The following is a 13289-nucleotide window of genomic DNA, read 5'->3' on the forward strand; positions in this document are numbered from 1 at the left end:
CTTTCTTTCATGGGTGGATGGTGGGATCAAACCACCAAGCTTTTGGTTATAGCGTTCCTTTACAGACACCATCCATGTGTCGAGTTTTCTGCTAAGCACAATGCTTTAAGGTATGGTGGTGGTGGCTGTGTACCAACGAATCGGTTCCAACTCATAGCAACCCTGTATAGAGTTTCTGAGGCAGTAAAACTTTACTGGAGCAGAAAATCTCATCTTTCTCCTGTGGAGTTACTGGTAGATTCGAACTGCTGACCTTGAGGTTATACAGCCCAGCTCGTAACTCACTACACTATCTGGGCTCCTTCTTTAAGGTATGTTGTGGTTGTTGTTAAGTGCCGTTGAGTCAATTCCGACCCATAGCTACCCTGTATAGGGTTTCCAAGGAGCAGCTGGTGAGCTTGAACCATCAACCTTGCAGTTCAAATGAGGTGCCATGGAGTTAGAAGAGTTACAAGAGAAGCCAACCATATCTAGAAGCAGAATCTTTCATAAAATGAAAAGATGTGGACGTGTTCACTGCAGATTAGTAAGTAAGCACATGTTGGTCCATATTTACCTTGCTTGTTTGGTGATCTGTTCCTGTTCTCTGCCACCAGGGTGTTTCTTGTCTCTGAGCCCTTATCCACGCTCTTCCTTCTATCTGGAATGCCCTTGTTCTTTTATCACTGAGCCATTTTCTTCTCGGCCTTAATACTCAGTTTAGGCATCACCACCATCAGAAGACTTAAATCTCACTGACTGATTTTGGTGGCCCTCATCTGTTCCCCACCCCACCACAGAAATCTCTTTCTCACCACACACATGTGCTGTTGATGATCTAACTGAAACCACAGACCTTATTCATCTTTATATCCCATTGTTGTTGACTCATAGCGACCCTGTCTAGAGTTCCCAAGGAGCAGCTGGTGGGTTTGAACCACGACCCTTGCAGTCCAACACATTATCCTTCAGGTACATGCCAGGATTCCCTTATATCCTGTAGTCTGGTGCTTTACCCGGAGTCTCCTGTACAGCACTCAGTCACTAATGGAAAGATTGCTCATTCAAACCAACTCAAGGGCAACTTGTTTTGTTTTTAGTACCTTGCCCAGTACAAAGTAGGTGCACAATAAATGTTTCCTCAGGCGTCAAGTGTTTGAGCAGAAACTGGAAGTCCATAAGTAGGAATAAAGCACATATGGCAGATGGGGGTCAAATTCAGAATATACCTACTTCTTGCCCCATCCTTGGCCCCCACTGTGATCTAACCCCATCATGACTCACGTGGGCCAATGAAGCAGCCACCCCCCCATGCCCCACTATTCTCTTGGCTCCGCCCTCACCTGCTGACTGCCCTTCCTCCCATAGCAGTGAGTCAAGACTTGTCACTATCTATTCAGAACTTCATGTTGATTCATCAGTGTATTCATTCAGTATGTATTGAGTGAACATCTACTATGTACTAGGTCCCATGATAGTTAGTTGGCTTACAACAATCAACAAAAATGAATTTTATAAACATCCCTACCATCATGGAACTGACAATGGAGTGAAGCTAATTGGACAAGAAAATAAATGAGTCCTGGTGTGGTGCTGTGGCTTAATGCACCAGACTGCAAAGCCATTTGAACTGCAAGGTCAGTGATTCAAGCTCACCAGCTGCTCCCCAGAAACCCTAGTATGTGTTTCCAGTGTTGCTATGGGTCAGAACTCACTTGATCACACTTTACAACGTTATGTGCCGTTGAGTTAGTTCTGACTCATAACAACCAACCTTATACAGGGTTTTCAAGGCTGTAAATCTTTACAGAAGAAGTTTCATCTTTTTCTTGGGGAGCAGCTGGTGGATTTGAACTGCCAACCTTGTGGTTAGCAATCCAGTGTTTATCCTAAATGCTGCCAGGGTTCCTAAGTATTATATCAGAAGGTTAAAATAAAGGTGGGGAAATTATGAAAGGTAGACAGGGAGTGTAAAGAGAGTTGCAATATAAATCTGGAGTCCCTACATCATGTGGCTCATGTCACCTGTCTTCGTCTCCTCCTGTGTTCCCACTTGTTCACTGTGTTCCAGCCACTCCTCAGTGTTCCTCAAACATTCTAAGCATACTCCTACCTCAGAGCCTTTGCACTTGCTGTTCCCTCTACCAGAAACTCTTTTCCCTCAGCTAACCATAGGAACCCCTCCCTCACTTCCTTCCCATCTCCTCACCAATGTCATCTCCTGCTGCCTGACCACCCAATCTAAACCAGTTCTCCCATCGCTCTCCGTCTCCCTTATTATTTTAGGTTTCTTTATAGTACTTCTCACCATGTGACCTATTATACATTTATCTATATGCTTATTTGTCCCACCTCCATGCCCTAGCATGTCAGTTCCAGAAGGAAAGGAATTACATCTGCTTTGTTCACTGTTATATCCCTGGCACTCAGAATAATCTCTGGCATATACAAGGGTAAGTCAAAAAATATTGTGGCTAGGTTCCAGTTCATACATGCACTGGTTAACTCAAAATGAAACGTGTTTAAATATGTCTCTGCAATCAGTGGATGGCTGCAGAAAGTTCTCTCAGCAATACACATATCTTGGTCTCGTTGTTAAGTGCTGTCAAATCTGATTCATAGTGACCCTGTATAGGGTTTCCAAGGAGCGGTTGGTGAAATTGAACCACCAATCTTGTGGTTCAAACTGACCTTGCGGTCCAGTGCTTTAGCCCACAGCACCACACCAGGACTCCTCAATACACAACTGTTAAGTGCCATCGAGTAGGTTCTGACCCATAGCGACCCTGTATAGGATTTCATAGGAGTGGCTGATGAGCTTGAACTGCCAACATTGTGGTTCAAACCATCTTTGCAGTCCAGTACATTAACCGACAGTGCCACACCAGAACTCCTTAGTCTCACTGTTGTTGTTGTTGTTAAGTGCAGTCGAGTAGGTTCCGACCTATAGTGACTCTGTACAGGGTTTCTGATAAGTGGCTGGTGAGTTTGAACCACGGACCTTGTGGTTCGAACTGACCTTTTGGTCAAGTGCTTATCCTACAGCGCCACACCAGGACTCCTTAGTCTAATTTAAACACAAGGTCCATTCAAAATAGTGACTTCTGAGGGGATTTGCTGGACCAGCTAAATTCAAGTCAGAAAAGTTAGCTCAGAAGGTTATGAAAACTGTTTTACTGGGACTCCAAAGGATAATCATAATAGATTTTCTCAAAAGACACAGGACATTCAGAGGAACTTATTAGAAGTAAGTTTTAAGAAAATTGAAAACTAAGAAAAAATACCAGGAAAGTTGAGAAATTTTTTCTATCACGACTATACACCTGCTTAATCTTTGAGGGTGGCAAGGGCTGCCCTATGAGAATTTCACAGGGAAACCTTACTCCATTAACCCTACAGCCCTGAGTTTCCCCCCTTAAGACTTCTCTTTGTTACCCAAACTCAAAGAACACTTAACAACAACAACAACACTATTTCAATTCCTTGAGGATGCCCAGACTACCATTTTGACATTGTGTAAATCCAAGAATTCTTCAGGGAAGAGTTGTTGTTGTTAAGTACTGTTCAGTTGGTTCTCACTTACAGCAATCCTGTCCATGGTTTCCAAGGAGCAGCTGGTGGGTTTGAACTGTCGACCTTCTGGTTCTCAATCCAGTGCTGATCTGACAGCGCCCACTAGGAGTCCAGGGCAGATTTAGAGAGATGGAAACACCACCTTCAGAAGTCTATAGATCTAGATGGAGGATATGTCAAGAAACAGTAGCTTCACATTTTTATATTTTTGTTTAATAAAGGTTTCTATGATTGTAGAAGAATTGATGCATTTGAATTACGGTGTTGGAGGAGAATATTGAAAATGCCATGGACTGCCAAAAGAACCAACAGATCTGTGTTAGAAGAAGTGCAGCCAGAATACTCCTTGGAGGCCAGGATGGCCAAACTTCGTCTCTCACACTTCGGACATAGTGTCAGGAGGGACCAGTCACTGGAGAAGGATATCTTGTTAGGTAAGGTGGAGGGTCAGAGAAAAAGAGGAAGACCCCCAGTGAGATGGATTGACAAAGTGGCAGCATCAATGGGCTCAAGTGTGACAACAATTGTGAGGTTGGCCCAGGACTGGGCAGAGTTTCATTCTGTTGTGCATAGGGTTGCTATGAGTTAGTACCAACTCTATGGCACCTGACAACAACAATGATTGTGTAGTAATACTTTTTTTTTTTAATTCACCCTTGTATTAGGTGCTCAATAAATATGTGTTGAGTAAATGAATGAATGAAGGAGGCACCCTCTCCAGAATTCTTGTTGCTTAGGTAAGAGGAGGAGAGATTGCAGAGTGGAGTAGTGTTCACAAAGACTCAGCCCTCCTCTGCATTGAGGTTGTGGTAGGACCACACTCTACACGCTCTTTGAAGTTAGGCATGATCATGTGACCAATGATCATGGGAGCAAAAGTAACACACATCAGGTGCAAAGCAAAGCGTGGGGAGATAGTAGGTGATTGGCTCTAATCCTGGGTCCTGGAACAGGTACCATGGACAGAGCCCTCTTTGCCCTCACTTCCACCAGTCAATGATGCAGACACCAGGGCACGTGAGAAACAAACCTGGGCTGTGTTAAATCACAGGTATTTGAGGTTGTTCCAAAGAGTAACTCAGACTCTCTTGACTGGTACAGATAATCTGGGGCCTTTCCCCCGGAAAACTACCAAGAAAAGGATTCTGAGTTTGGGTTCTTCATGAGAATGGCCTTAAAGAACCCAACCTTTTCCTGATAATAACTCAGATTCTCCCAGACTCTTCCCAAGAGAAAAAGGATCTTCCCCCAAGTAGAACACCACTCTCTCCCACCTTTCTCATTCCCCTGCTCTCCCTCCTAATCCTTAAAGGGGAGGGATGGGCAAGGGTATAATTTCTAACATGTGGGTAAATCACTTCAGGCTTCATAATGATAGCAGCTGCTGGCAATGGGTCTGACCACTCTTAGTCTAGATCTGGATTTACGATCCCCAGGTGAGAAGCCGTTTTGTGAAGGCTCCCATCCCACAGGGATGGTTTATGGCAGGGAGTTGGCCAAAGGTATTAGTGGTGGCAGTTTCTTGCCCACTCCTTTCCAGAGTTGGTCTGTAACCACAAGAATGCTAGTCTCTGTGCTAGGGAGAGAGAAACCAGAGAGAAGAAAGGCCAGAGGGTCTGGGTTCACCTCCATGCCACCCCACCAAGGTGCTTTATAAAGCCAAACACCAGCATTCATTCTTCTCCCTTATGAACTTTGGAAATTCACACTACTTGGGCTCCTGAACTCCTCAACATCCCCATATTGGCACTCTATGTTTTCCTACAACTCCTCCTTATTGAACACCTACTATGTGCCTAGTCATTCTATTTGTTCTCCTTAATCCTTAGGAAAATGAGATTATTGATTTAGCTGTTGTTGCTAAGTGTCGTCAAGTCAGTTCCAACACATAATGACCCTGTATAGGGTTTCTTAAGAGCAGCTGATTTAGACACTTGCCAAATGTTTATTCCAAGACTACTATGTGCTTGGTCATGTGATGAACAAAACAATTACTCCTTACGGGACACCTACTACGAGCCTTGCCATTCGTTTTCATTTGAAAGTAGGATTCATGAATCCTTATGACTCAGCCACTTGACAAATATTTATTGTAGACTTACAGGCCTTAGGGTTCACTGGGGAGCAAAAATAGAGACATATTCATGGATTGTATAGTCTAAAGAAGACTCTCAATTCTCCTTGATTAATGAAGAAAAAGGTGGCCTGGTGGTGTAACAGTTAAAGTACTTGGCTATAAACAAAAAGGTTGGTGGCTTGAACCCTTGCTTTGAAGGAGAAAGATGTGGCAGTTGGCTTCTGTAAAGATTTACAGCCTTGGAAAACCAATGGGGGCAGCTCTACTCTGCCCTGTAGGGTCACTATGAGAACAGACTCGGTGTTAATGTGTGGGCAATGAGGAAAACTGAGCTGAGAGAGAGTAAGTAATTTCCCCAAGTTCACACAGCTAGTCAATTGCAGGACCAGAAGTCAAGCCCAGATAGGTCTGATTTGAAGTCTTCTCGGTAAGTGAGCATCTTTGATGTCAGGTACCAAGCTGGGAGTTTCCAAGTATTTGTCCACTTGATGTAGAGGAGACACTCAATAGTTTTGCTGAATAAATAAATTAGATGGAAGGATGGATAGATGAATATAGAGAAATATAGACAGACAGATGATGACTAATGGATGGATGGATGAAGGATGGAAGCTGATACAAGGAAAGATGAAAGATGTATGAATGAATGAATTGAGAGCTAGGTGGTAGGTCCCGTTACTCACAACAGTCTGTAAAGTAGGGATTATCACTCCCATTTTATAGCTCATGCTCTTGTCACAGTCCTTTGGCATGTCACCCCAGAGTCTTTTGGCAATCCTTGGTGAAACTGAATCAAGTACAAGGGAACCATCAGCTTTCAGCAGGGGATTTCCTGGACGCATTGGGCATTGGGTCAGGGTGCTGTTAGCTACACCTAGTACTGAGTGGCAACCAGGTCTGTGTGTTCATGTGTGCACACATACCACACACACACTTAGAGCAAACACACACAGGGCAAATAGAAGGCAGGTGCATACACATTCACAGATAAACACTTGTATACATATATACACAAACATATATGTGTCCACACTAAGAAGCACACCAAAAAAGACTTAAATATGCATAGGTACAGGCTTACTCAGCAACATACTCACATGCAGAATCACTTGTAATCACTATGTACACATTCACCAGATACACACTACATACTCTCATTCACTCACACACACCCCTGCACACAGTTACAGAGACTCACACTCCTTGCATGGTGGAAGGGGAACCAGATTTTTGCTTTCAAGAAGACACTAGCTCTCTCTCCTGTCAGAAGGCAAGACAAGGTTGTCTCATACTCACATATAAAACCCAGAGATGCATGTCTTTAAATTCACACTCAGGCACAAACAGACAAACCTGGAAGGCACACATTCAGACACTCACTTGGGAAAACATCCTCAGACAGACAGAGGGACCTCCACCAAGGCAATGCACAAAAACTTTCGCCTCCCACCCCACACTGGAACCCCCTTGTGCGCATACAGAAACAGGCACAGGTAAGACACAACAGGGCAAGGCCAAACACCCTCACTCGGTGTGAGAGACGACACAGACAGACACCATCTCACATGTTGACTTCGTCTGAAAATCTAAACTGAAAGCCCGGGCCTGTGCCAAATTCAATACCACCTACACGCTAGGGCTGGGCAGATCCTGAGTGGACGGTGTGGCTCTCCTCACACGAATAACACACTTGCCTGCAACCCTTGGGAGCAAAGCTTCTCTCCTTTCAGCAGGCGAGGGACAGAAGCGGTGTGATGGCCACCAGGTGCAAAGTTGGGGAAACCCCAGCGTAAAAGAGAAAGCCGCATCCATCCTTGACCCAGGTAGTGGGAGAGGTTCCGAAAATACTGATGACAGGAAGGAGCCACCAGAAGGGTCAGGCAGGCGGAGGCAAGGGAAGTTTGCACGGAGGACGCTCCCCCTTCCCACCCTAGGCCCACCTTCGTTACCCCGTGAAGTGCCCCCACCCCGAGAAGCTCTGTGGCCAGAGAAGCAGAGGAGGAAGGTGGTAGAGGAGGTGGGGTGTCGATCTTGGGGTTTCCGGAGGCAGAAGCGACCCCAGCTCCAAGCTGAGACCCGGGTGCCCCCCAGGGTAGTTATGGGATAAATATTCAATACATAGTGAGGCCGGGAATGAGGAGAGAAATGTTGGCAGTGTGGGGTGGGAGGGGTCGTGCAGGGGAGCAAAAACGGGAAACGGACGAAAGAAACACCAAGTCAGAGATGACCGCGCAACAGACCTAAAGACAGACAGAAATAGAGACATAGAGAAGCAAAACCGAGCAGAAAGACAGAGACGGAACTCTCCACAAAGACCCCAGTAGACAAGAGACTTTGAAGGTGGAGACACACTCGGAGACGGGGAGATCAATCCTCACCCCATTCAGAAGCGGGTCGCTCCCAGCCCCCCAATCTCAGCCTCCCGCTCCGCCCCACTCAACCCCGACTCGGCTTGATTCCGCAGCCCCTGCCGCCTCCGCTCCGGGCGGAAGCCAGCCTAGTACGTTGTTGCCATTCGGACACCGCTTAATAATAGCAGTGAGAGCAATAAATGTAATCGCGGTAACAGTACTCAGCCGGCAGAGGCAAAGGGGATTCCGGGCTCCCTCCGCGTCCCCGCTAGCCCTGAGTCCCGAGAGGGCACCCCCGCCCGGGGCGTGGGGAAGTTGAGGCCAGGTGGGGGCCGCAGGCTGCGGCGGCGACAGCGCGAGCACCACGCCCCCCGGGAGCGCCCCTCGCGCGGCGGCCACTCACGATTTTCTCGGAGGCGCCGGCTCGGGACACGGTGCCGTTGAGCCCCACAAGCGAGGGCAGGGTCTGCGACATCCAGTTGGTGACCATGGCCATGGTGCTCAGCACGGCCCCGATCTTGAGCAACGGCACCGACATCGCGCCCCCGCCTCATGCCCCGCGGTCGCCCGCCGAGCTTCCCTCCTCCGGCCCGCCGCCTGGCGCTCGGTCCCTCGCCACCCAGGCGCCCTGGGCGCGAGCGCGAGCTGGGGGCCGGGCCGGCGGGGACGCGGCTGCGGCTCGGCGCTGGCGGGCTCCGTTTATAAAGCGCCGCTCGGCCCCCGCCCCCTCCCGCGCCGGGCACTTCCAGCCGCCGTTGACGTCACGGCCCCGGCCCCGGGCCCGCGGGGGGTGGGAGAGCGCCTGGACCGCCCGGTCACCGTCCCCCGCCCTGGACCGCCCCCCGGGGCGTGGGACCCTCGACGGCTAGTCCTTCCTTCCTACCCCCAGCCGCCCCTTCCGCGCCATTCCCGGCCCCGCCCCCGGCGGGGTTCCCGGGCCACCCGGGTGCGCAGCCCCTCCGCATCCCGCCAGCGGCCCTCACTTAAAGGGGCAGCCTCCCCCGTTCGACTAAGTTCCCCCGGCGGACAATGGGTCGGACTCCCAGGTCCCCAACCTCTGCTGTTAGGAGAGTGACCCCCGCGCTCTCCCACCCGGGAGCAGGCGTCGCGGGAGAGGGGCCGGACCCTGTGCGCCCCGAAGACTCAGACAGGGGTCTCCTGTCCTCTGGGACGGGGCTTTCCTGGTACCAGGACCACTCTGGAAACCCCTCTGGGACAAGGGAAGCCCAGGATGATGAAGTGTGGAACCAGCAGGTGCGGAAGGGACAGGCCCGGGTAGTGAAGAAAGCAGGGCGGCAGAGACCCAGACGGCCTTTTGCAGAAAGTCCCAGATGGGTCACCATTCACAACTTGAACTTGGGGTGGGGGCGGGGCACTTCCACTTTCGGACCCTCCCCCGATCGGCTTCAGCCCCGCCCCCTCGTGGGAGGGGGTGCAGTGTTTCCATCCGCAGCGCCAGCCGGCGGCGGGGGCGGTGGGGCGCCGGTGGAGCACCCGGCGGGTTTTAATTTCCTTGTTTTCCCTGCACTCACGCCCCCTCCTGGCGTCCCCGCATCACCTCGCGCCGCTGCCGCCGCCGCCCTCAGTCCGAGGCCGCCGCCGTCTGGAGGCGGCGATGACTCAGGGCTTTCCCGGCGGCGGCCACCGCTGAGGGCTAGCCTCAGGTGATGCGTAGATCGTTGGGGGTCTTCTACAATCGTCCTTTCTTCTTAACGCGGCAACAGGTGCTGCCCCAGTGGGACCTCACCCTCCAGCAATGACTGACGCTCTCTGCCTCAATTTCCTTATCTGCAAAGTGGGTGTGGAGGGCCCAACTGTAAAGGACTCACTCGGGTGTCCTGAAAATCAAGTGAAAGATTTATTGAGCGCCTACTATCTCCTCGATAGTGAATATCAGACAAGAATGCCTGCCTTCCTGGAACTTAACACTGTCTTGGATGAAATAGACAAGAAACAGAGCAAAAAGTAAAATACATAAGATATCAGGAGGAAGGGGAATATGGGGTTAAGTGTGTGTGTGTGGGGGGGTCAACTGTAAACAAAGCAGTTGGGGAAGGTGACATTTCAGTAGAGATTTGAAGGTGAAGAAAAGAGCCATTCAGATGCCTGGGAGAGAGTTCCAGACAGGGAGTGCAAAGGCCCTGGGGCAGGAGGAGGAGTGACACGCTCAAGGAGCAGGAAGGAGGCCAATGTGGTCTGAGCAGAGTGAGCCAAACGTAGAGTGGGAGGAGATAATGCTTGTAAAGTACTTTGTGGGGTGTCTGGGACACAGTAAGTGTTTTATATATAGTAGCTGCCATTATTATTATTATTGCTATTATTATTTGCAACTGATAAATGAGCTTTAAAAATAGATGCATCCTTTCCTACATGCACTGAAGCTTGAATTTTGAGTGCTGAACACTGCAAAAAACGTTCTTGTTTGCTACATTTGTTACATGAAAAGTACAGTGATGACCCTGTGTACAGGTGGGGAAGATAGAACCAGCTCAAGGTGACTGAACAGGTAAGTAGAAACCCAGGATTTGAACCCAGGCCTGTCTGATTCTAGACCCCCAAGACCCTTGAGCTCCCTGGTCTCCAGGCTTAGAGAATTTGGAATCCAATGACTCTTTTTCTCCCTGTTGCCACTGGTGCTGAAGAAATTTCTCTAGCTTCTCACAGCCAGGTTTCTCCTAGGATTTGTCTACACTTACTGTCTCTACTTCCTCACCTCCCACCTCTTCAAACTTCCAAAACTCCTCTCACCAAAGGTACTAAAGACCTTCCAATTTGCTAATGTCACAGGCATACCCCAGTGCCCATTCTGGTCACTTTCTTTCAGAGTGGGTTAATCTCCATGGACCATCCCCTCCTGGTTTTTATTGTTGTTGTTGTTGTTTTCAGTTGTAAATATAACACCTTTTGCCAATGTAATTTTTTCACCTGTACAATTTAGTGGCATCGGTTACATTAATCATGTTGTCCTCTCCTTTTTCAAAAGTTATTTTTCTTTTGATTTGACACTTTATCATTTTCTAGTTTGAGCCCCATCTCTCTGGAAGCTTTGTCTCCTTCAGGGTATCTGGTCCTACCTGTTCCTTCATCCAAGGCTTTGTCCTAAGTCTCCTGCTCACCCACCACCTCCTTTCCCCCTCCCCACCAAGCCCTAATTCTTCACTGCTTGGACCATTGCACCCACTCCACGGTTTTGTTTCCATCTGGCACGTTCCCACCTCAGGATCTTTGCACTTGCTTTTCCCTCTACCCAGAACACTATTGCCACTGATACCCACAAGATTTGTTCCTTTAGTTCATTTATCTTTGCTCAGTCAGTGTTCAGGTCAGAATCATTCCCTGCCTTCCTATGGAAAACTACATTTCCCAGGTTCCCATGCACACTGCCTTTTTATTGGGACTAAAGAGCTATGGTAAGGAGCTCTGGTAGCGTGGTTACGAATCAGGCTGCGAACGGCAAGGTCAGCAGTTCAAAACTACCAGCTGTTCTGTGGGAGAAAGATGAGGCTTTCTGATCCTGTAAACCCTGTACAGGGTCACTATGAGTCATAACTGATTCCACAGCACATAACAACAACAACAACAAAGAGCTCTGGTAGTGTAGTGGTTACAAATCGGGTTGCTAACCTCAGGGTCAGCAGTTCAAAACTACCAGCTGTTTTGTGGGCGAAAGATGAGGCTTTCTGCTCCCGTAAAGATTTATAGCCTCAGAAACCCTGTACAGGGTCGCTATAAGTCGGAACTGGCTCCACGGCACATAACCACCATCATTCAATGGGAGGCATTGAAGGGAGTTTGAAGAGTGGGAGGAAGGGAGAAATCAAGGTATTTCTCTCCCTTTTTTGCTTGAGGGGAAGTTTTTTGTTTGTTTGTTTGTTTGACAGTGACTGAAGCCCTCTCCTTCTGTCCCTCATGGTCCTGGCTCCCACACAGAGACCCTTCCTTGCCATTCCATCTCTTTCCTGAGTCCTTCCATTACCTTTCTGATCTGGCTAATTGTTGGGTTTTCTATTGTCCAGTTTGACTTCTCAACTCTTCCATCTCCTACTCATCCTATTTCCTGTATTAAATTCCCTCTGTCTGAACCACGTAAAATATTTTGTATGTCCCTCCCTTCCCCAAGCCCCCTGCCAGCCCTGAGGGATAAGCTCATCTTATTTGAAAGACCTTCTCTGACCACTCTGTTTCCTTGTTGATAATAAGTACCATGGAATCGATTGCATATCATAGCAAATTGTATAGGACTTATGAGAGTGACTGGTGGGTTTCAACTGCCAACCTTGAAGCCATTAGTATAGTGCTTATCTTACAGTGCCCCACCAGGACTTCCCTTACTCTGCTTTATTTATTTTTCAATAGCATTTCTCACCATGTGACATCATACTTTTGTTTATGGTCTGTTTCCCCACTAGACTGTCACCTCCATATATATCAGCAGCTGTATCCTCAGGTTCTGTAACAGTGCTTGACACATAGTAGGCACTCAAGAAATTGTTGACTAAATGAATCTGGAAGCTGAGACTTCCCGACAATGTATAGACGGTCAGATGTCCACCTGACACTCACCTTCTCCCTGCTTTCCACTAGTGTCTGCCACAAGAACCTTAAGTGTAACCATGCTTCAATGAGGGTAGTGGTGGTTCAGCGATAGAATTCTCACCTTCCGTGAGAGACCCTTCTTGGTAAATTGGAGGGACAGCGAAAAAGAGGAAGACCCCAATGAGCTAGATTGGCACAGTAATGGGCTCAAGCCTAGCAACATTTGTGAGGCTGGTGCAGGCCCGGGCAGTGTTTCATTCTGTTGTCCATAGGGTTGCCATAAATGGGTACCTAACAACAACAACAACGAGAGACCCAGGTTCAATTCCTGGTCCATGGTCCACCACCCATCTATTTCTGGAGCCACAGGTGTTTCATGATGCTGAACAGGTTTCAGCGGAGCTTCCAGACACACTAAGAGGAAAGGCTGATGATCTGCTTCTGAAAATCATCCAGTGACATGATGATCTGATGCCAGTGCTCATGGAGTCATCTGACAAAAGCTAACTACAGGCAGGCCAACTCAACAACACCTAACAATAGTATGTCACACCTACTAGAACGGCTTCAAGAAAAAAGACAGTACCAAGTGTTGGTGAGGATATGAAAAAACACAAACTCACATACACTGTTTACTCAGATTAACCATCAACATTCATGGAAGCAGCAGTCAAGAAATCCAAGGACATATTGCATTGGGCAAATCTGCTGCACAAGACCTCTTTAAAGTGTTGAAGAGTAAAGATGTCAGTTTGAGGACTAAGGTGTGCCTG

General features: G+C 48.3%; 1 protein-coding gene across 2 annotated transcripts in view; it reads right to left on the bottom strand.

The window, feature by feature from the left end:
* OLFM2 (olfactomedin 2) overlaps window positions 1-13289 on the bottom strand; it is a 118395-nt gene that overhangs the window by 61345 nt on the left and 43761 nt on the right. The window contains exon 1 of one of the 2 annotated variants that reach the window (XM_006875075.1): window positions 8384-8518. The exons of the other annotated variant lie outside the window; for it this stretch is intronic. Coding sequence (XP_006875137.1) covers window positions 8384-8518 — 135 coding nt within the window. Of the gene's footprint in view, window positions 1-8383; window positions 8519-13289 lie in introns of those variants that run through there. 2 annotated transcript variants of the gene reach the window in all.

This window comes from Chrysochloris asiatica, unplaced genomic scaffold (genome assembly GCF_000296735.1).
Source record: "Chrysochloris asiatica unplaced genomic scaffold, ChrAsi1.0 scaffold00312, whole genome shotgun sequence".
In the NCBI taxonomy this organism is placed as follows: Eukaryota; Metazoa; Chordata; class Mammalia; order Afrosoricida; family Chrysochloridae; genus Chrysochloris; species Chrysochloris asiatica.